We start from the raw sequence: 21886 nt of genomic DNA, 5'->3' as shown, positions 1-21886 counted from the left end.
ATGAAATGCAAGAAAAAAATATTTACAAAATTATTTGGACAAAATGTTGAAAAGGTGACATTTTACCAATTAAAACTCTTTTAAAAAAATTCAATAAATCAGAAACATAAAATTTGATTAAAAAGGAAACATGTTTGTTATACTTTAGTGTTGAAGTTTTTTTTAGATTGTTTCTAATTTCATATGAAGATTTTTAAAGAATGATTTAACCATGAATCTGATTCGACATCTCTTATTTGCCTGACCTTTATAAATTAATAAATGCTTCCATTATCATTAACATGTTGCGATAAACTTTCGAATAAAGCGGATGTTTGGAAAGTCCAAGGATAAAAATCTAACGATATTATTTTTTTAAGCAATGCCCCTAATAAGTTATATCTTTAATTGAACACAGTAGAATTTTTGTCGTTCCGATTTTGAAATCGTTTAAAAATGACACAGTCGTCCGAGAGTGTTCTTCATACCCAACATGTATAACGTTGAAAATATAAAGAATAACATTTCTACTCCCCGTATTAAACCCAGAATGTTATCTATATCTTCTCTAGCTATGTACGTCATGGATTCTTTTGCAGAAAACACTCCATTTTTCACCATATTTGAAGCGTTATAACAGCACGAATCACCTTTTTTATAAATGCCCTCTATTCTGCATTTCGATTACTTTTCTGCATTCAGATACGCAACAAAAAATCGGAATTTAAAGAAAAACAAGAGGATTTCGTTTTAATGTTTTTCAATTGAGTGTATTCTGTGATCATAGCTATATTTTTGTAAATTGTCATTGGACATGATAGAAAATTTCGTTTCTAATTTATATGCAGAATAGAAAATAAAGACAACTTTGTTGCAAATTTTTTGTAAATTGTCATTGGACATCATATTAAATTTCAATTCTAATTTTAAATGATCGCAAATTTTTTTAACAAGTTATTGAAATTGCACAACATTTCCGTAGCGTTTTCTAAGATGTAAGTCATTAAAAAAATTCAAATCAATAATAAAAAAATTACGACATACTACGATACAACCGTACAACACCGATTGTGAATTGGACATGAAATTATATTTGATTACAATACGGTTTTTAAAATGTTCTATTCAAAAAAACATTTAACATTCAGCAAAAAAGTTCAGCAAAATTAAATAGTAAAATGTACAAATTTTGTTCAAGAATTTTGTAAATATTTAAAAAAAAAATTAATATAAAGATATGTTTTAAAACACCTTATATATTTTTTCTTAAAAAAAAAAACAATTAAAAAAATTAAAATTAATATTAATTAAGGGTGTACATTATGTTTTTATTTTAACAAATATATGTTAATTTTTTACATATAATTTCAACAACAAAACTGTAATTTACAAGAAACAGAATTTAAGAAAAAATTGCTTATAATTTTTTGGGCAAAATATAAAAAAAGAACATGAATTCATTTTTTTTTTTAATTTTATTTTAAATGTATTATTTAAACAAACATAATCCTTATTTGGAGTACCTTATTAAATAAAATAAATGAAACAAAACAAAGAGAAAATAAATATAATTATAAAAATTAATTATTAATAAACAAAAATTGACCTAAAAATAAACTAAATGATTTTATTAAACAATAACATGAAACCCTAGATATTTAGGATGTTGTTTAAATTTATTTATGGATAGAATGGTTTAGAACATTTAAATTCTCTAAAATCTAACAATTTTGATATAACATTTTGCTGACAAAAAATTTAAAAACCTTTTTGCAAAATACGCTGTTATTTACCCAATTTTGCCATATTACCAAGTATTTATTTTGTGTTCGGTCATCTGTTTGAAGATTGTTTAGGCATCTTTTCTTTTAAATAAACTTTAAAATTTCTTTTAAATTATTTTCAATGTCTTTATTCCAATAACCTTGGCTATAATCATTAAAAAATTTACATTTATAGAAAATAAAAATTGTTTTCCTTTAATTTCAAAATAACGTAGCAGTACTTCTCAACATGTCGAACAGTTTAAAGTGCACTGCTTATACAGCTGTTCTATTATTGACATCGCTTTGCCAACCATTTGTTATTGAAACGTAAATAAACCATTGAAAAAATTGTAAAGTTGAAGCACATGTTGTTTAGCAATTTATTTTATTTTTTTAAACTATAATTTTTCCTAATTAAAATAGAATTATCCTGTCAAAATGCCCAAAGAACGCACGGAAAAAAAGTCACGCATACACAATGAAGTACAAAAACAAGGTAATTTGTTAAGAAAAACATAAAAAATGCAATTATTTTACAATAAATTATCTGTCCGCCTTTAGGCATTGTTTTTAATAAGGATTTTGGTCAGCATATCTTGAAAAATCCTTTAGTTATTACCAGCATGTTGGAAAAAGCTGCTTTGCGTCCCACAGATGTGGTATTGGAAATTGGTCCTGGTACCGGTAACATGACCGTACGCATGTTGGAAAAATGTAAAAAAGTGGTGGCTTGTGAAATTGATACACGCTTAGCGGCTGAATTACAAAAACGTGTACAAGGTACACCCTTACAACCTAAGCTACAAATGCTAATTGGTGATTTCCTTAAAGCAGAGCTACCTTTCTTTGATTTATGCATTGCCAATGTGCCCTATCAAATTAGTTCCCCTTTGATTTTCAAGCTTTTGCTGCATCGACCTCTCTTTCGTTGTGCCGTCCTTATGTTTCAGCGTGAATTTGCCCAACGTCTAGTAGCCAAGCCGGGCGATAAACTCTACTGTCGTTTGAGTATAAATACCCAACTTTTAGCTCGTGTTGATATGCTAATGAAAGTGGGTAAAAATAATTTTAAACCTCCACCAAAGGTAGAGTCGAGTGTGGTACGTTTGGAACCCAAAAATCCCCCGCCACCAGTTAACTTTACCGAATGGGATGGTTTGACACGTATTGCATTTTTGCGCAAAAATAAAACTCTAGCAGCTGCCTTCAAAACTAATTCGGTCATGGAAATGTTGGAAAAGAACTATAAATTACATTTATCTTTAAGGAATATGGTACGTTTACTGTTTTGTCTCATTAATCATTGTTAATAAATTAATTTTGTTTTCCACACAGCCATTAGAGGAGAACTTTTCTATGCAAGATAAAGTTATAGGTATTTTAACCTCTTTAAATATGGATAATTCTCGTGCCCGTTCTATGGATTTAGATGATTTTATGCGGCTTCTATTGGCCTTCAATTCAGAGGGTATTCATTTCAATTAAATGTTTGTAAATTACAAACTTTGTAAATATTTTTAAGTCTGAATTTAGTTAAGAGTTATTTGGAAAAAATGTTTCAGATTTTCATCGTTTGCGTTTTAATATTTAAAAAAATTCATGATTGAAAATAATTAAATTAAGAATACATAGAAATTGTATTTTGCATAAAGTGTATTTAAGTTATATTTGATATTTAATAAAGTCGTTTATATACAAATATAATTAAAACTTGTTTTTAGTTACTAAAGGTACCCAGCGAACATTTTGAAATAAAAACAAGCATTTATTGTGTTTAAAAGACTTAATAAGCAATCATCTTTACTTTTTATTTCTTCAACGTTGAAAACAATTCTTTGAGCATTTTTTCAAATACTTTAATTAGTTTTTTTATTTATTTTTACATAGTCTAATACAAAAAAAAAACACAACATTAACTAAAAACCTATGTAAGTAAATATATATGTATTTGATTTGTTTTAATTGCCGTTAAATATGTATGTATATACAGAACTATTTGTTAACCTTAATGCTTAAATACATTTTACCCTGAATGGTCTGTTTAACAGGATTGATTTTCTTTAATATTTGTGTCATGGTCTCGACCAAACGATCACTAGATACACCAGTTTTCTTATTTTTGAATTTTGTCAACAATTCAGTTGCCGTCATAGGTTTACGCATAAGATAGCGACGTACCGCCTCCTCAGTTATGCCATAATCACTGAAAAGTATAAAATATTAGTACTATTCATAAAGAAACAAATAAAAAATCTCTTACTCTTTGCTATTAGATGAAACAACACCAGCAAATGTTGATGGCAGTGATGGTGTAGACATTTCTGCTTTAGGCCTTTTAGCTGGTGTACTAACCGGACTATTACTATTTTCCGAAGCGGTAAGATCACTAGGCATGCTATTCATTTTACGTTTGTTGGCATCATTGTTAAATGTGGGAGTGGCAGAGCGAGAATTTTGATTGCTCATGGGCTTAGAATTGTCTTTTTTCTTGATTTTATTATCGTCTTCGGAGTCACTGCTATCAGAACTAAAGTCACTAGAGGAATCTTTCTTTTCATCTTTGGCCTTATTTTTATTAGTTTTCTTTTTATCTTTGTTTTCGTCTTTGTTTTTATCTTTCTTTTTCTTCTCCTCATCATCTTTATCGGACTCATCGGATTTATTTTCTTCCTCATCTTCTTCATCTGAAGTTAACAGCTTACGCAAAGCATCTTCTTCAGCCACTGATTTCATGTCTTTGTCTAATTTTGCCTCTGGATCAGGTTCACTACAAAAAAAATTAAACATACAATTAGATACATAACTAAATTATTCATTACTTCACTTACTCTTCACTAGATTCAGTATCGTAGTCCATTTCACGACCTTCTTCATCACCATCATCTGATTCTTCAAAAGCCTCATCGTCTACATCACGTTTCTTTTTCTTCTTTTCTGCAGCTTTGCCTTTTTTACCCTTTTTGCCCTTGCCATCATCGTCACTGTCTTCCTCTTTTTTCTTTTTCTCCTCCCCATCGCTATCCGAATCGGATTCTTCCTCCGAATCAATCCACTCATCCATTTCACTAATTTTAAGTTCTTTGGGTTTTTTACCAGCACCCTTAACTTTAACCTCTTCGGGATCTTTTTCCTCTTCCTCGTCACCCTTTAGACGTTTACGCAACATAAGTGTGAAATAGTTCATTACCTTTTTGCGTCGACCAAATTCCTGTTCAGCTTCCTCGGCCGACAGAGACTTGTAACGTTGTATAGGTTGGAAATTATACCATTCATTCAGTGGATATGCCTCGATAGCGCCATCGGGCGCGTGAGTGAATACATAAAATGCAGCATTTTCACTAACACCACCTTCTCGTATACCCTTGAACTTTTTGCCACTTTTCCCACCCACCTTCAGGATCCAAGGTTGAGCTTCCGGCCTATATTTCTTGGCTATTATACCGAACTTTTTTCGTCGCACTTCCTCACGTAGATCACGATTGTACTCGGAACCAGCGCCAAATTTAGGCATGTCTTCTTCGGCACCCTTGAACTCTTTCATATTATTTTCACGTTCCAACTTAACATTACGCCATTGAGCGAAATCTACATTTAAGGTGGCATTGAAACGCATAACATGATGTTTTTTTCGTAAGTTTTTCGGTACACGTATATTGAATTCCTGAACATTGGCTGGAGGAGTTGGTGCTGATGATGCTTGTGCGTTGGCATTTGACGAAGTCCCGGCACTTGTTGAAGGCTAACAACATTTGAACGAATTAAGTTATGGCTTAAAAAACTAATTGATATGCATTTTACTACTTACAGCAGTTTTAGAGCCGGAAGACATTTTATTTTTACTTGTTGGTGTTTTTTCTAAATATATGGCTAGAAAAGAAACTAATATTTCACGGAACGACACACTGATGAAAATACAATTTATTTTGGCTTTCGAATGCAATTACAAAGTAATCGTTGCCAGACTTTTAGGATAATGGTGCCGAAAATGCCATTATGATTTGTGTTGACGAATGCAGCGACTTGTAGTCAATGTTTCGTTTTTAAATGTTAATTTTAGGTTGATACAAAAAACAACACAATAGTTAATATGGGTTTATTAATTGTTTATGAATATCAGAACTTAATTAATGGTGTTAAGTATTAAATCATAAATTAATTAAATTTCGATAATTACATAGAAACGTTTAACAAAAAATCAACAATTAACGGTTTCATAAGCGTTTTTATATTAAAATATTTACATTTAGTGTTTAATAGGCTAAAGACTTACCAACACTGCACATTTAAACAGTGTGGCAATATCATTAATGAACTACTTGACAGCTCAAAGTGTTTATACGCAATAGCCACACTTCAACATCTGATTGTTTTTGTTTGGTATGAAAACTGCCAAATTCTATATATATAAACAAACATTTGGTACAAAACATGCTGTCAATTTCCATATAGAAAAAATAATTCAATAACGCCTATTGTCACCTTTTAAAATTCACCGTATGACAGTTTCTCTTAGCTATTTCACATTAGTAGACTGGATGGATTAATTTTCTGCAGTATCTGATGGTTTTTTAATAGAAAATTAGAGAAAACTAAATAGAAAAATCTTTAAACAATACTCTAATGAATTCTTACGGTTTGTATATAATTTGAAGCTACAATTTCTCAAACATTTATTTACGTTTTTTGCCCATAACCAACCAATTTATGCATAAAAAAATATGCTGCCGCTATAGCCATTTCTATCCTCACGACAAAAGTCATCAAGCTCATTATTATTACATTTTTATGAGTTTTTTGTTCATGTAAATATTGTGTATTTTTGTTAAAAACTTTATTTTTTATATTTTTAGTTTTTGTGTTACAAGTGTAAAATAAGACAAACAAAAAATAACAAAAAAAAAATCATAGAAATTATAAAGCAGTAGTTTGCCAAAAAGAAACCAAATATATTCAAAGTAAATCAAACACCCCCTCAAAAAACAAGGACAACATACAATCCAATCCTCTATTACACAAAGCTCATTAGAATTTCAAAAAATCAGGAAAAATATATAAATTGAAATAAAAAAATAAAACAACACCATTTTATTATAAGCCCAGTCAGTGAGCATTTACAATAACAACAACAAGCAAACTGAAAGCGCGCAAGCAAACCCTTCCATGCAATATGGCCAAAATGTATGGAAAGGGTAAGAGTAAGTATAATTTAACACTAATATACTACATACATTAACTACGTATTGCTTAGAAAATAATTAAATGAAAAAATATGTTTTATTTTTATTGTTGTAGTTTAAAGTAGTTCAGCTTAAAAGAAAACAAAATTTTTATGATCAAAATTTTGGCCCGCTTTTTTGTACCCATTAATTTTTGCTTTTTCTTTATTAAAACAAATCATTCATCATTGACAAATAACTTTTTTTTATTTAAATTATATTAAAATGTTGCTTTTTGTTTTGTTTATAATGTCTAGCTGCCATAGAATCCGAGGAGCAACAGAAATTACGTTTCCAAGTTGAATTAGAATTTGTTCAATGTTTGGCCAATCCAAATTATTTGAATTGTAAGTATCTCAAACGAAAACATAAATTCTAAACCGTTTATGGAAATTCATACATATGTACATATTTTAATGCTATATTTTCCTTTTGTCCTTCTAGTCCTTGCTCAACGTGGCTATTTTAAAGACCAAGCTTTTATTAATTATCTCAAATATTTGCAATATTGGAAAGAGCCTGAATATGCCAAATATTTAATGTATCCCATGTGCCTGTATTTCCTCGACTTGTTGCAATATGAACATTTTCGTCGGGAAATTGTCAATTCACAGTGCTGTAAGTTCATCGATGATCAGGCCATTCTACAGTGGCAACATTATACAAGGAAACGTATTAAAATGTTTAACTCCGTTAATGGTAATACTCAAAATCAACTTAATGCCGCGCCAAATTCGGATAACATGGCTGAGGCGCAACAACCTCAAATGGGAGCTCAGCAACCACAACAGCAGCAACAGGGACAAACAAATATTGCAGCCTGTAATATGCAAAATGGTTCAATGGTCAACACAGGCAATACTCAACAACAAACTCAACTTGCTGGCCAACAACAGACCCAACAGCTGAATGGCAATTCAGCGGCGAATGTTAATCAAAGTAATGCTGGAGGTGCTCCTTTAATGCAAAAAATGTAATGGAATTTATTTGTTGATAAATGGAGAGAAAAGTTAAAGTAATTAGCATTTAATCAACTTATAATTAATGTAATAATTAGTTTATAAAAACAAATTGTAATGTCTAGGTTTAATTTAAATTTTTAATAATGTTTGTAAAAATAAAATTAGAATTATTTATTTAAATATAGATTTTCTAAATAATAATTAAAATAAAAAATTGTCTTTCTATGTATTAAACAAAAAAAAAAGTTCAAAAGATTGGTTGAGTTATAGGTGAAAATTTTAGCAACTATCATATAATAATTATTTTTATTACAGAAAATGTCCAAGTCTCAATTAACAAAATCAGTATCAGTCGAGCAAATAAAATCTCGATTCTATGGTGTTTATCTTTTATGCAGTCAAAATCCCGATAAGCGTTATAATGGGAAATGCTACATAGGTTTTACTGTTAATCCAACACGTAGAATAAAACAACATAATAGAGGTAAGGATTTTGGAGGGGCGAAGAAAACCAGTAATAAAGGCCCTTGGAAGATGGTTATGATAGTGCACGGTTTCCCCAACAACATAGCAGCACTACAATTTGAATGGGCTTGGCAGCAGCCGACATTGTCCTCACGCCTCAAGAACTATCCCGAGTTGAAGAGAAAATTGCCAAAAGAAAGCTATTTTCAATATAACTTTCGCATATTAAGTCGCATGTTGAATGTGGGTCCTTGGCAAAGATTACCTTTAGTGATACGTTGGCTAGAAAATGATTATGAATGTGAATTTGATGTGAGTTTTAAATTTAATTTAACGAAAGCACCTTTTGAAATACATATCTTTTTTATTAAAGATCTTATTTGCTCCACCAAAGCATATGAAAATTGTTAGTGGTTCTGTGGCACTAGAAAAATCTCAGAAAAAGAAACAACAAAATATATTACCTCGTGCCATTTGGGCACCAGAATGTCATCTTTGCATGCAAAAAATACAAAATGTTGAACAGTCGCGTATTGGTTGCCTTAATAACCTATGTAAACTGACTTGTCACATAATATGTTTAGCTAATCACATGCTGTCTTCGGATCCCTCTCAAAGAGGACATTACATACCCATAGCAGGCGAATGTCCTTTATGCGAAACACCCTTGTTGTGGATTGAACTATTGCAGAGGAAACGTAAAATGCAAGGCATATTAACCGAAGAAGATGATGAAGATGAGGATGATCGCGACAGTGATGAAGAAGACAGCGATGAAGATGAACTAAAAAATTTGGGATGTAATATAAGTTTTACTCAAAATCAAAACAATATGGATGAAGCTTTAGAATCTTTGGATATTTATGAACTGAGTCATTAAAAATAATCAACCAAACTTTTTCTTACAACATATTAAATACTTTAACTTATTTGTAAATGCTTAAATACGTATATTATATTAAATTTGTATTGTATTTCAGAAAATATATAATATATTTTTATTTTTAGTAAAATATGGTTTAAGGTTTCACATATTTTGCAAAATATTTTATACTTTCTACCTTAAAATTCTAATAAATTTAAATGTTCCTTGATGGTTCTTATTGTACTCTCCATTTTCCTTATTTTTTTAATTAAGTCCTGTTTTTCATTAATATAATGCTCTTTGGGCATTTGGACGTATTCTTCGCCCTTGAATATAAACGTTGTGACATGTTCTACATCAATCAAATCATTTACATCTATTTCCTCTTTAGAAGTTTCCTCACTAACAACTTTTGCAGATTCTTGTATTTGATTAGTTGAGGCACTTTTACCGGCCGTACTTGATTGGGGAGATTTTACAAAAAGTTGTTTCTCAGGTGATTTTCTTAAGGGTTTTTCTAATATGGAAGTTTTGATAAGTTTTGCATTCGAAGAAGATGCTTGAGCTTGAAGTATTGTATTGTACAACTTTCTTTTGCGGTTATTGCCTAGAACAATTTGCTGTGTATCCTTTTCTTCGTCTGTATATACTATACATTCATCGGTCTCATCTTCCAAATTAATGGAAAAATGTTCATCATGTAAGCTTTCTTGAAGCTCATTTAACATAGTTGTTGATTCCACCTGTAAATCTTGTTCATCTTGTTGCTTTTCGGTGTTATCACCATCTTCCTTTTTCAATTCATATAAAAAGTAGTCCAGATTACTTCCACTGTCTTCCAAAGTTTCATCTTCTTCGGGTTCTACATATGGGAATGGCACTGCGTCTCCCACCAATACTGTCCGAACATTATTAATAGCAAAGTATTTCTTATCGAAATGGTCAGAACAAAAATAGTACATTGAGGCTGGTTGATTTGGAGGCACCTTTCCCAACTCCATCCATTTTTGGCGCCTTTCGGGATTTTTAGGGAAACTAAATAGTTTAATATCTTTGTTAATGGAACGATCTCTTAAATTGATATAATTTTCACAATTTTTATAGATACAGGCACGCAAAGTCATTTTGTGTTTAAATTAATGCTTTAAAAAATATAAACAAAAAAATTGTTGCAGAAAATCAAACGTTGTTGCAATTGATAGGATACCATTTTACAATGAGTGTAATTTATGCTTGTGTTTTTTAATAGTGATGCCATATTATATTTTTGCTTAATCCCACATTATTTACAAACACATACGTGGTGAGAACGGTATAAATATAAGATTGTCATTCCGTTTGTATTTCTACAAAATAATTTTCTGAACAGATAAAGAATATATATTCTGTATCCTTATAGGAAGCAAAATTAATTAATTCGAAGACCCCAGATAACTGCAAGATCTGCATCTTTAAAGTTTTCTTCTTTTGTAAAACGATTTATGTTTGTAGAGATGTTGTTTATGGGGTCACTTACGGGCCGAACTACATAGAATTTGTTAGAGAAATTTTGGCTTGCAGAAAACTTATTCATGCCGAATTTCATACTTTCCTTTTTGAGATAGTAATGAGCGTTTTAGATTTGTGATTTAATATTTCATATTTTTTATAACATGAGATTTATTGTATATTTAAACTTAGTATTTACACATGTGTTAATTAAATTACTATGTAATATTATTTTGGCCATATTAGTTTTTTATTACGGAATAAAAAATAAAGAACACCTTATATGGGGTAGTTTCAATTATGGACCAATGATTACAAAATTTAACGAAAATATATAACGAAATGAAAAAAATAACAAATTAATTTTAAAACTTATATTAGGTGAGCTCTATTTTTTGGGTTTTTGTTTTGGCCTTTTTTGTATTTTAATAATATTGAACCTAGAAACATGAAATTAAACATTTGTAGACCGCAGTAAATTAACAATTATCAGATAAGATTTTTTGGTACATCAACATCTTCAGCATCCTTAATTAAGGTGAATGGTATATAAAAATCTCTTGAAAATAACTTGAATAACTATATAATACTATTCACAAATATAAAAGTTTCCAAATCTTGTAGACAATCCCAATTTAAAAATATTAAAAACTTAGTTGAAAACTTAGCCGACTAAATTTCGATTTTAAGCCGCCGTCGACATTTTCAATTTCAGCAGCCACAGTTTATATTTGTCGACGCAGGGATCTGGCAATTTCTTAACAAAAAATGAATTTTCTGTAAAATTGTTTTGTAGCCATAATAATAAAAAAGTTGTAATATCAAAGTTGAAAATTAATAAAGTTATTAAAAAACGAATAAAAGATGTTCAATGGCATGGTACAGACCATACGAAATAGTGTCGTAGGCACATATCCTTCATGTCATGTAAATTCTCGTCTGAATGAACGTAGAGCTAAGGCAAGAGCTTTGAGAGCAGAACGTAGACGTAAGCCGGATAAACCTGATGATTTTGTAACTTATGAAGATTCCGGTAGTGATGAAGAGACACCTCAACAACAAGAAGAAGTATTGAATACTTCCTACAATATATTCGACTTTATAAGAAGTAGAGAGAATGGTTTAAGTGAGGTAAGGGAGGAACTGGAATAAAACATTAATATTAGCAAGTATGCCATCTTAGTACCTACTATCCTTTTTTCAGAGACGTAATTTCAATTTTGAACAAACAAGTCGTTATGTTTTGACTCATGATATGTTACGGGAGACCCAGATCAATTTGGGTTATATTAATAAGGTTTTTTGCTCCAAGTGGCTAAGTAATCGTCAAGTTATCTTTGGTACCAAATGCAATAAGGTTTGTGTTAACTTCTTTTGATAATTAAGATCTTTTTACGATTTTAGTAAAATAAATCTTATTTGTATCAGCTTCTTGTATATGATGTTAATATGCGGCGAGTGGATGCAATTCCTACCTTATCAACGAATCGTGCTAATCATGCTGAGATACAGGGTGGACTTCATGCAATTGAAATTAATCCAAGTCGTACTTATATGGCAACTGGTGCTCGAAATTCTGCTGATGTTGCTATTTATCGTTTGCCAACTTTGGATCCCGTTTGTGTGGGAGAAAATGGTCATCGCGATCTAATAATGGGTATGTGTTGGTTAGACGATCAGTTTTTGGTGTCAGGTTCGAAGGATTCGCGTATGGCTTTATGGCGTATAAATGAAGATCACATGGAATTTCCAGATGGTGGCAAAGAATCATGTCCCACATTTGCCACAATAAATCCATTGTGTGTACGAGATTGCCGTACGGCACAACGGGTAAGGGTTAAATATATTTTACTGCTAAATGATAACATTCTAGCCAACTACCCACAAAAATATTTATATTATACTTTACAGATACGTTCACTTTGTTTCAATAAAGAATTTCGTGAAATAGCTGCTTTATCCCTAAATGGTTACATACACGTCTTCAATGCTGAAACTTTTAAACAAAAACTATCACGTAAGCTGCCTAATTGTCAAGATAATGTTAGTATAGCATACCATAGCGATGGTCTTTATGCTATAGGTTGCCGTTCTTATACAATTCTATTGGATACAAGAACATTACAGGTATTCAAAATACATACATATAATTATGTACAATATTTAACAAAAAAAAATTAAAACTAATTTGCAGACAATAAAAAAGATTACCTCGCGTTATAGTGGTTGTGGCATTAGGGCCACATCGTTTGAGGGTAATCTTTTGACAGTGGGCACTGGTCTGGGTATGCTATTGTTCTACGATATACGTGCTGGTAAATATTTGGAAAGTAGTGTTAATGCTTCCCGTACGGTAACATTGAAGTGCAGCAAAGGCATAGTGGTAAGTTTTTTTTCTATTTTTTTTAATTAGTAGCATTGATAACTTGCTTTTTATGCAATTTATTTGAAAAATTCTTTAATATTCTAACTTGCTAGTATCCTGAAGATGAAATGGATGGCTTTAATGTTAAATATGTACCGGCTATTTATACACATTGTTATGATAGCACTGGTATGCGTTTATTTGCCGCTGGTGGTCCTTTGCCAGCAACTTTAGTTGGAAATTATGCGGGTGTTTGGCAATAGTGTTAATTTTACGTAGCTTTTTCGATTAAAAGAAGAAACAAATTAAACAAATGTGAGAAATTAAAACTGACTAATTATTAAGTAAGACTTTAGCAATATTTATTTAAAACAATTACGAAACTATGATAATGAAACTGTATATAAAAATATATTTGTATTAGGGGTATAACTGTCTTTTGTTTTTTTGCTGTATCATTTATTATAGGGTTTAATATAGAAGAGGTATTCTTCTGAAGATAAAATGTCTTAGGTTGACTATGTTTTAGATTTCAAAAGTTTATTTTTTAAAATTTTGAGATTTTTTTTAATTTTTGAAAATTTAACTTTAACCTCTTTATTTATAAGTACTTATTTAAGTATTGGTTTGTAAGTGAGTGTGGTAAGTACTTGCCTCCAATACCATTACCGTGTTAAAATAATGAGTAAAAATGCATGAATAAGTAGTAAAAAGCTGATTTTTTGACTCATTAGTTTTCATTACAAGTTTTTGCTGGGAGGTTTTTAAAAAATCATATTCTTTATATTCTAATAACTGTTTACATTAAGCTAGATACGTCTGTCTGTCTAAATGTTTGTTGAAATCAATTTTTTAACAGCCTCAGATATATCCTAGCTGCAAGTTGATTCAAGTTTTACCATTTTTCTGTGATTCATTTCAGTTGTTACTGATTCATTGTTATTACCTCTATACAGTATTTCGATTACGTTTGGGTATTCAGGTACTCAATGACGTAATTGCGAATCGTAATCTGGCTACCCTAATTACGATCGTAGTTACGTTTAACGACAGAACGTTGAATCAAAATACAGAATATCAAAGTTGAAGAAAATTTCAATTCGTATTGAAATCCAGAAAAGGAGCATTAAAATAGGTTATACCCCTAAAATAAATATAAAAGAAATCCGCTTTTTAATTCACAATTTATTAAATTAGGCAAAAATAAAACATTTATAAAAAATTTCATTCAAATTAAAAGGAAATACGTACATTTACATATATTTACCACCTTTCATAAATTACTTAGGCTAACACTAAAGGATTTAGCTGTTACGAGTCAGAATATCTTCCTTTTGATCTTTGTAAATATTGACTATGAATGTCATCTATATTTATAGTGATAAAATGTAAAATATATAAAAAATCAGAAAAGTGGTATTTTTAAATGGATTTTGCTGAACTACTCACGCAATTTTTACGAATATAAAGGGTGTAATAAAAAGAAAACATTATAAAATATTTCAGTTACTTTTTCATAACTTCCTTTGAATGGTGGTAACATAATGTCTAAATCGAATTATAGATGTGAACTTTTTAAATATAAACTCATTACTACACACAAATTTATCTCAATACAATTAGGTACATACGCTATTAGTTCTAATTTAAAACTTTATTTAATTATATAAGATAGTTTTTAAGTCTGAAAATGTTAAAATACTATGATAACGAAATTTATTTGCAAAATTCCTGTACTAGTGAAAAAATATTGATAAATTATTACAATTTCAACTTGTACAGGAAAACCACTAAAATTTGTGATTTTATATAAGTGTAATTTAGTTTTCATTTAGATATTTAACTAATAGTTTATTTGTATATATTTTTTATTAAACATTATTACACATTACACTTCATACTTTAATTAAACAAAAACAGCTTATTTTATTATTGATTAGTTTTTTTATTATATTTGATACTCGTACATATAATACAAACAAAAAATAGTAAATATTAACTACATATTTGAAGAAATTTGGAAAAAGTTATAAAATAATACAATAAACTATATACAAACAGCGTATATATAATAATATAAATTTAAATTATATATAAAGTAAAAAATTCAGCCGAAAATAATTACAAACAAATTGGAATTCTATTGTTGTTTAATTACTATTAGGTAGGTATTTATAAATATTATAAAGAGACTATAATATTTTGGAATTATGTAATAAATTAAAACAAATAAAATGGACTTATGGAAACTTTAGTGACAAGAATTTACATTTTTAAAGGGCATCATTTACTTGTATTTTCTTACTTATATATAATACTAGTTATTATTATTACTATTATTACCCCATGGTAAGAAATTGCCCCAACCACCAGTACGTTGTGTTGTTTCAGTCACTTTTCATAAAGAAGAAATACATTTTTATTAAACTTTCATATTTAATCAAAAAATTAATTATTGATTACTTTACCTTTCTGCCCTTTAGCTACACAATTAAGCATTTCTGCTTCGGATCTATTTAATTTAAGTATCGTATTCAAAACAGGTACTAAACGAGTTTTTTCATCTGCATTATTTAATGTTAAAAACTGAAAATATATAAAATAAAAATTGTTCATTTATAACAAATCTCGCAAGTATTAGAACAAAGCTCTGTATATTCTTTAGACGTACCTTCATTATTACATTTTTAACATATTCCGAATTATGCATATGCTGCTCTCTTTCCACAGAACGTTCTTGTCTGCGCAGCTCCTCCTTAAGCATATCATTCATTTGCGTTAACTTGGCAAGATCTTGTTCATTTTCCGCCAACAAAGCGGTTAAATGACGTACTCTGCTCTCTTGCTTCTGCAGACGTTCTTTTGTGGAATTTAATTCTAATTGCAGGAAATCGGAGTTATCTCTTTCTGCATTCATTGTATTATCCATTATATAGTGATGTTGTTGTTGCTGTTGTTGGGTATTTGTGATTAACGTTTCACTGTTAATGGCATTTAAGGGTGTATTTAACAATTCATCGAGAGGCATAAAATCGTGTAAGGAACGTTTGGCAGATGAAGAATCATTAGAAATTTTACGTGATGCTGCTAAACTAGCTAAAGTTTCGGCTGCTTCTTCAGAACCTTCGGCATCTTCACGTTCCATGAGGAGAAAATCAAGTTTACCCTGATCGATGGAGTGATGATCGATGTGTAGGTGAGAAGGTAGATTTGAGGATTTTGTAGCCCCTATTGTTGGTGGTAAACGTATGTGCTGTGAGAGTTCTTTGCGCAATTGTTCCAGTTGACGTTGATGTGAAGCATTTAATGATTGTATTTGCTCTTTATGACAATTATCCATTGATTCAATTTGTTGCCGGTGTTGTTTCAAAGTTTCATGTTGCTGCTGGATATGTTGTTGGATTTCCTGATTTAGGGCATCGTTCTGTTGACGTATATCCTCGATAAGTGTCATTAATTCATTGGAACGTTTTTGTAAGCTCATGTTATCATCGTTCAGTTGATCCTTTTGTTTTTCTAAACTTTCTATTTTAGTAGTTAATGTTTGTATGGTGGTATTCAGCCGTGTCTCTGTAGCTCTCATCATAACCAATTCCTCTTCGAGTTCTCTTTCCTTGGATGAATCACGATTTTGATTTTTCCTTAGAACAGCCTGGGCCTTTACCTTATAGTCCAAATATTCCACGCGTAAATCATCGGTCGTTCTTTCAGCCTGTTTAAGTTTTTGTTCACAGTCTGTTAGAGCCTGTTGTGTAGCGGTAAGTTGTAATGTCAGTTGCTCCCTTTCGTTGTTTAAAGATTTTAAAGCAGTTTCTTGATTGCTGGTGGATTGTGCCAATTCTATTTTAACATTTTCTAGTTCTAGTTTTAGATTCTCTACATCTTGTTCCAGAACCTTTGATTTATCATATGCTTGTTGTTTGCTATGCATTTCATCTCTGAGTGTCTTGTGTAGATGATCAATTTGCTGTTTTAATTCTTGAGAGTGTTTAATTTCAGATGCTTTAGAAGATTCCAATAAATCAATTTCTTTTTTTAATTGTATAATAGTGGAATCTTTGCTTTTTAATGATTCTTGGGCAGTTTCTAACTCTAAAGAGCGGCTGGCAAGTTTATTAGTTACTTCGGTCAAAGATTTTTCTGCCGCCTCTATTTCCAAATTCAAAACATTCGCTTGTTTGCGTGATGATTTTAATTTTTGATTTTCAGCTTTAAGAGAATCGATGTGTTTTTGTTTTTCAGCTATTTGATTTTGTAATTCATCCATATTATAGGTTTTATCTTTGAGCTCTTTCAACTGGACGCTCAATTCAGTTTCGCGTGTTTTAAAGTCCTGTATTTCCTTTTCAAGTTTTTGTTTCACAACTGTCTCTTCTTGTAACTTCTTCTTTAATTTTGCAGCTAAACCTCGCAGTTTATTGTATTTATCTTCAAATGAATCCTCTACATCTTTAAGTCTTTGCAGCTCATCAGCTCTGGAAATAGTAGATGTTGACAGAACATCACTCTGATTGTCTAAATCATTTGAGTTGTTAGCATTATTAGTTTTTATATTTTCCAACTCCATGCTGAGTACCCGAACTTTTTCTTCATTCAATGAACTGCTATGTTCCAGTGTTTCCAATTTTTGTTTAGTACTTTGAATTTCTTTTGTAATTGTTTCTAATTCACTTTGTTTCTCATTTAATTCAACATCTTTTTTATCTAGTTCTTGTTGTATGTTTGCCAGTCTTTCTGAATTGGTTTTAAGTTCAGTTTTAAGAACTTGATGTTCTTCTTGTTGTCTTGAGATTAGATCTCCTCTTGCTTTAAGAGCTTCATTTAACTCACGCATTTCATCCAGTAACTCTCCATGCTCGGTTTCTTTGTTTTTATACATTTGTTGGTATTCCTCCAATGATTGTCGAGCTGCCAACAGTTGTTCCTTTACAGCAAACATGTCCTCCGTTTCAACAGAAGTTTTCTGCAATTCCTCCAGCTTATCATTTAATGTTTGTTTTTCTTTGGAGACTTTTTGGAACTCAAGTGAAAGATTTTCAAAAGATTTTTTATCTTTAAGCTGTTGTTGTTGTAAATCCTCAAGCTTCTCGGTAAGTACTTGACACTCTATATGCGATTTCTGCAAAGAATTAATTAACGATTCTTGCATTTGTTTTTCTTCATGTATTTTTATTAACTCCGCTTTCAGATTCTCAAATTCTTGAGTTTGATATTCAAGGGAAAGTTTTTCTTTTTGTAATTGTTGTACTTTCTCTAAAAGTTGTTGGTACTCATTTTGAGAATCTTCCAATGACTTTTTAGTATTTAATTGTTTTTCATTTTGTTCTGCTGACACATCTGCAATTTCATAATTATTTTTAAGTCGTTGATAATCTTCTTTGAGCTTTTCCAATTCTGTAGTTTGAAGTTGATAGTCATTACTGGCTTTTTGAGCCAAGACTTGCAATTCTTCCAACTTTACAGCAATTTTAAAACATTTCTCAAATTGTTCACTCGAATCCAATTGATGATGGTCAAGTTGGGATTTAGCATTATTTTTTAATGCAATATTTTCAGCTTTAATAGCTCGATACTGTCCTAAAGCACTCTCACTAAGATGCCACATTTCATCAAGTCTTTTCACATAATTGTCAACACTTACCGGTGAAGACTCTTTAGTTTTAATACTTAAATTTTCTTTTAATTTTACATTTTCATGTTGTAAATTAAGATAATCATGTTTGGCCTTTTCGGACAATTGCAACAACTCATTAAGCTTGTCCACACAAATAAATTTCTCTGCAGCATTTTCCTTTTCTTCGCCTAGCTTTTGCAATAATTTTTGATTTTCTTCTCTTAAATCGTTTAGCTCTTTGCAGAGAAGTTTTGAAGCTCTAATAATTTCATTTTGCCACTGCGACACAGAATCTGCATACTCATGTTGTGTTTCCAAAAGTATACGTTTGCATTCTTTAAGTTTTTTCAATTTTTTATGCACCTCTATGAAGCGATCTTTTAGAGAATTAAATTTATGCCTTTGCTCTGTATTGATATCCTTAATAAATTTATACTTTTCTTTAATTTCTTGCAATTCCTGACAAAGCTCATCATTTTTCAACTGTATTTCGTGAGCTTTAACTTCAGCTTCTTTCAATTGTGCGATTTCTTTTTCCAGCGAAACCAAATGTTGTTTTTGCTCTTTACCAAAACCACTCACTTGTTTAAGTTGTGCTTCCATATTTTCTATATCAGTCAAAAGAGATTCATTGTCATCTGTTAGACGTTGAAGTTGTCGTTTTAAACTTTCATTTTCAATTGAAAATTTTTCCAAATTTTCAGCATCTAATTTACGCTGTTTTTGTAATTCGACAACTTGTGTTGTTAGTTGCAGTTTGTTTTCAGTATATGCTTCCAGCATTTCTTTCATAGTCATTAAAGCTTTTTTATCCGCCTCCTTTTGTGTTTCATGTTCTTGCAACTGTTCCTTTAATTTACGATTTTCCTCGGAGATTTCTGAAAATTAATTGAAAATGCTATTTTTATTTATTAAATTTTCACGAATTTATGTACATTAGATCAATTCACTCTGTATGGAAAGCATAAAGGTGTTTTTTACCCGTCTAAAAAATTTACATTGTTTTGTTCTATGATCATTCCTGAGATATTTTAAGCCTAACGATGGCCCTTCGTGAGCTGGATCAAACTTAAAATTGACAAATACCAAATAACCAACATGTTTTTCATTAATAAAACATAAAATTATGCACAATTTTTGGACCGTTACAAGCGGCTTTAAACCCCCTTTCAAATAATACCACCTTTTTCACATTTAAGGCCTTTTTTGTACCTGGTACAGCTTACGAACAGCCATCGATAAACTCAGTATATTTTGGGAACTTCAGTGGTAGACATTCGTTTGTGTTTCTAGTGTTTTAAGAAAATAAGATTACGATATAGTTTGATACTATCTTCGTTACAAAATAATTAAATAAAATTGTAATATTTTTGGCACTAGTAGCAATTCCGGAGAAAAATAAAATCAAATTTGTCTAAAACATTCGTTTGTACGCACTTTACAAACATATTTTGTAAATTTGGTTTTTTATTATTCTAGCATTTAGCAGGGCATCTGTAGATGCTCCTGGCAGATTAGGTTTCATTAGGTTATGGTAAAATTTTAAAGTGCTTCAAAAAGAATTTCTGAAGGTCGTGTTTAAAAAAGTCACTATCTTCTTTAAATGCTAATAAAGTTTATTTTATTGTTTATAAATTTTTTAGTGAACATCGTAAGAAGTATTTGGATTGGTTGTGTCTTAAAAATCTGGTTGGTCTAGGAAGACAATTGCAGTCTCTCTGGGAAAATCAATCCAAACCATGATCAAATATACATTTTTGAGTAAAAATTGTTACTCCTGTTGCATAACATAATTATAAATATAAAAGCCCTATTCGGCTCGGTGAAATAATGGACCGTGGTTAACTATTTTTAATAGGCTTCGTCGAAGATATCATAGAAGACCACATTTCATTGAAATATCTTTAAAATTGCGACCTGAACTCTGATTAAAAAGGTGAAACAATGGACCGATCTAAACCATTTTCAATAGGATTCGTCAATGGGAGAATAGAAGATCATGTACCAAATTTCATTAAATTATCTTCAAAATTACGATATGTAGTTTGATTACGATGTCATAGCTAAATCGACTCAGAAAATGAAAAGTTTGGTATAGGACCAATATTATTGTGCGTTAATACTATAAGCACAATATACCCTCCTCACTAAAGTAGTGCAGGGTATAAAAAGTTAATGTTCCGACATCTGGTAAACTTATATTAGAAAATATTTATGTAAATTTCATTAAACATATTTACTACTAACATTGAATCTGATTAAATGCATAGCTATACATAATTCTTATGAGAACTTTCTTTTTTCCTATCAGTTTCGCATTTTTTTGCAATTGAATCACTAAAAGTTATTTTCTCCTCCCACTTACCATCTTTTGCTTGTTTTGCCTTTTTTGCTATTCCCAAGAGTCCCTTATATTTTTGTATAATTTCCTCTTTACTCAACGATTCCAAAGACATTTTTGGCTAAAAGTTAATTAAATGGAAATAACACGTATTCATATATTTGTTTACTGTATGTGAGAAAAATGTTTGTAGTCTGTTACCCCTTGTTGTGGTGTTGTATCCATTTTTTCTTCATCCATTTATAAATTTTCTAATGAAAATAGAACGGCCTTGTCGAGTCTCTTATTCCTTCTTTATCTTTTATTTGCGATATTTTCTTGTAACTTATTTAGTATACAGTTAATTATTGTTCAAGTAATTGTAATTTTTTTTATTTATTTTGTTTTGATGTCGTAATTAATGAAAAAAATGCTTTTATTTATATTTTGCTAATTTTTTCTTTTCTCTCTTATCATCTTTTTCTAATTAGACACCTGTGTCGAAAGAAATTTTTAAAGTCGAAGACTGATACTAAAAATATCGACGGCGGCTTAAAATCGACTGTAAGCCGGCTAAGTTTTCAACTACGTTTAGGTTTTCAACGATAATTTTGTGTGAGAAATTATTCAGGGATATAAAAAAATTAAAAACAAATCCTTTCTCCAAGTTTTACTAGGATTGGCCTAAATTTGACAATATCCTTCATATAAAACATCTTGCAGAAAATCAGTTTCTAAAAAATTTTGCATTAAAAAAATGATCATTAACTTTAAACAAAGATATTTTATTTATTTATACAGGAATAAAGAGCCAATACGGCAAAATAATATTACATAGTCCTGTCT

At 30.3% G+C, this 21886-nt stretch overlaps 7 protein-coding genes across 9 annotated transcripts; 4 read left to right on the top strand and 3 right to left on the bottom strand.

Moving 5' to 3' along the window:
- Positions 1-2078: 2078 nt before the first annotated feature.
- LOC111675451 (probable dimethyladenosine transferase) lies at positions 2079-3449 on the top strand. Its single transcript, XM_023436217.2, has 3 exons — positions 2079-2241; positions 2307-3019; positions 3081-3449. The coding sequence occupies exons 1-3, from the start codon at positions 2184-2186 to the stop codon at positions 3228-3230; spliced, it is 921 nt and encodes a 306-aa protein (XP_023291985.1). The 5' UTR covers positions 2079-2183; the 3' UTR covers positions 3231-3449.
- A 221-nt stretch (positions 3450-3670) lies between these two features.
- LOC111675448 (general transcription factor IIF subunit 1) lies at positions 3671-5710 on the bottom strand. Its single transcript, XM_023436213.2, has 4 exons — positions 5551-5710; positions 4574-5484; positions 4006-4512; positions 3671-3948 (listed from the first exon to the last, which is right to left on the bottom strand). Exons 1-4 carry the CDS (start codon positions 5572-5574, stop codon positions 3738-3740), a joined length of 1653 nt encoding a protein of 550 aa, XP_023291981.2. The 5' UTR covers positions 5575-5710; the 3' UTR covers positions 3671-3737.
- A 533-nt stretch (positions 5711-6243) lies between these two features.
- Positions 6244-7944, top strand: LOC111675450 (mediator of RNA polymerase II transcription subunit 31). 2 transcript variants are annotated; one of them, XM_023436215.2, is made up of 4 exons: positions 6247-6378; positions 6596-6940; positions 7219-7308; positions 7406-7944. In XM_023436215.2, the coding sequence occupies exons 2-4, from the start codon at positions 6913-6915 to the stop codon at positions 7936-7938; spliced, it is 651 nt and encodes a 216-aa protein (XP_023291983.1). In that variant the 5' UTR covers positions 6247-6378; positions 6596-6912; the 3' UTR covers positions 7939-7944. The 2 variants fall into 2 exon arrangements, with proteins under 2 accessions (XP_023291984.1, XP_023291983.1); XM_023436216.2 differs by lacking the exon at positions 6596-6940 and having other exon boundaries at positions 6244-6378.
- On the top strand, positions 6254-9496 carry LOC111675447 (structure-specific endonuclease subunit SLX1 homolog). Its single transcript, XM_023436212.2, has 3 exons — positions 6254-6378; positions 8239-8700; positions 8762-9496. The coding sequence occupies exons 2-3, from the start codon at positions 8242-8244 to the stop codon at positions 9266-9268; spliced, it is 966 nt and encodes a 321-aa protein (XP_023291980.2). The 5' UTR covers positions 6254-6378; positions 8239-8241; the 3' UTR covers positions 9269-9496.
- LOC111675446 lies at positions 9226-10470 on the bottom strand. The gene has a single exon (XM_023436211.2). It carries the CDS (start codon positions 10375-10377, stop codon positions 9451-9453), a length of 927 nt encoding a protein of 308 aa, XP_023291979.2. The 5' UTR covers positions 10378-10470; the 3' UTR covers positions 9226-9450.
- A 1017-nt stretch (positions 10471-11487) lies between these two features.
- Positions 11488-13538, top strand: LOC111675440 (DDB1- and CUL4-associated factor 12 homolog). Its single transcript, XM_023436206.2, has 6 exons — positions 11488-11872; positions 11946-12098; positions 12170-12571; positions 12653-12868; positions 12936-13124; positions 13220-13538. The coding sequence occupies exons 1-6, from the start codon at positions 11606-11608 to the stop codon at positions 13367-13369; spliced, it is 1377 nt and encodes a 458-aa protein (XP_023291974.1). The 5' UTR covers positions 11488-11605; the 3' UTR covers positions 13370-13538.
- A 1583-nt stretch (positions 13539-15121) lies between these two features.
- Positions 15122-21544, bottom strand: LOC111675457 (GRIP and coiled-coil domain-containing protein 2). Of its 2 annotated transcripts, XM_023436223.2 has the most exons (5): positions 21263-21544; positions 21086-21182; positions 15778-19598; positions 15575-15692; positions 15122-15500 (listed from the first exon to the last, which is right to left on the bottom strand). In XM_023436223.2, the coding sequence occupies exons 1-5, from the start codon at positions 21299-21301 to the stop codon at positions 15424-15426; spliced, it is 4152 nt and encodes a 1383-aa protein (XP_023291991.2). In that variant the 5' UTR covers positions 21302-21544; the 3' UTR covers positions 15122-15423. The 2 variants fall into 2 exon arrangements, with proteins under 2 accessions (XP_023291991.2, XP_046804900.1); XM_046948944.1 differs by lacking the exon at positions 21263-21544 and having other exon boundaries at positions 15778-19618.
- Positions 21545-21886: the final 342 nt, after the last annotated feature.

The sequence above is a fragment of the Lucilia cuprina genome, chromosome 4, assembly GCF_022045245.1.
Source record: "Lucilia cuprina isolate Lc7/37 chromosome 4, ASM2204524v1, whole genome shotgun sequence".
NCBI classification, from domain to species: Eukaryota; Metazoa; Arthropoda; class Insecta; order Diptera; family Calliphoridae; genus Lucilia; species Lucilia cuprina.
Note: the sequence above shows the minus strand (reverse complement) of the source record. Positions and strands in the feature narration are given on the sequence as shown.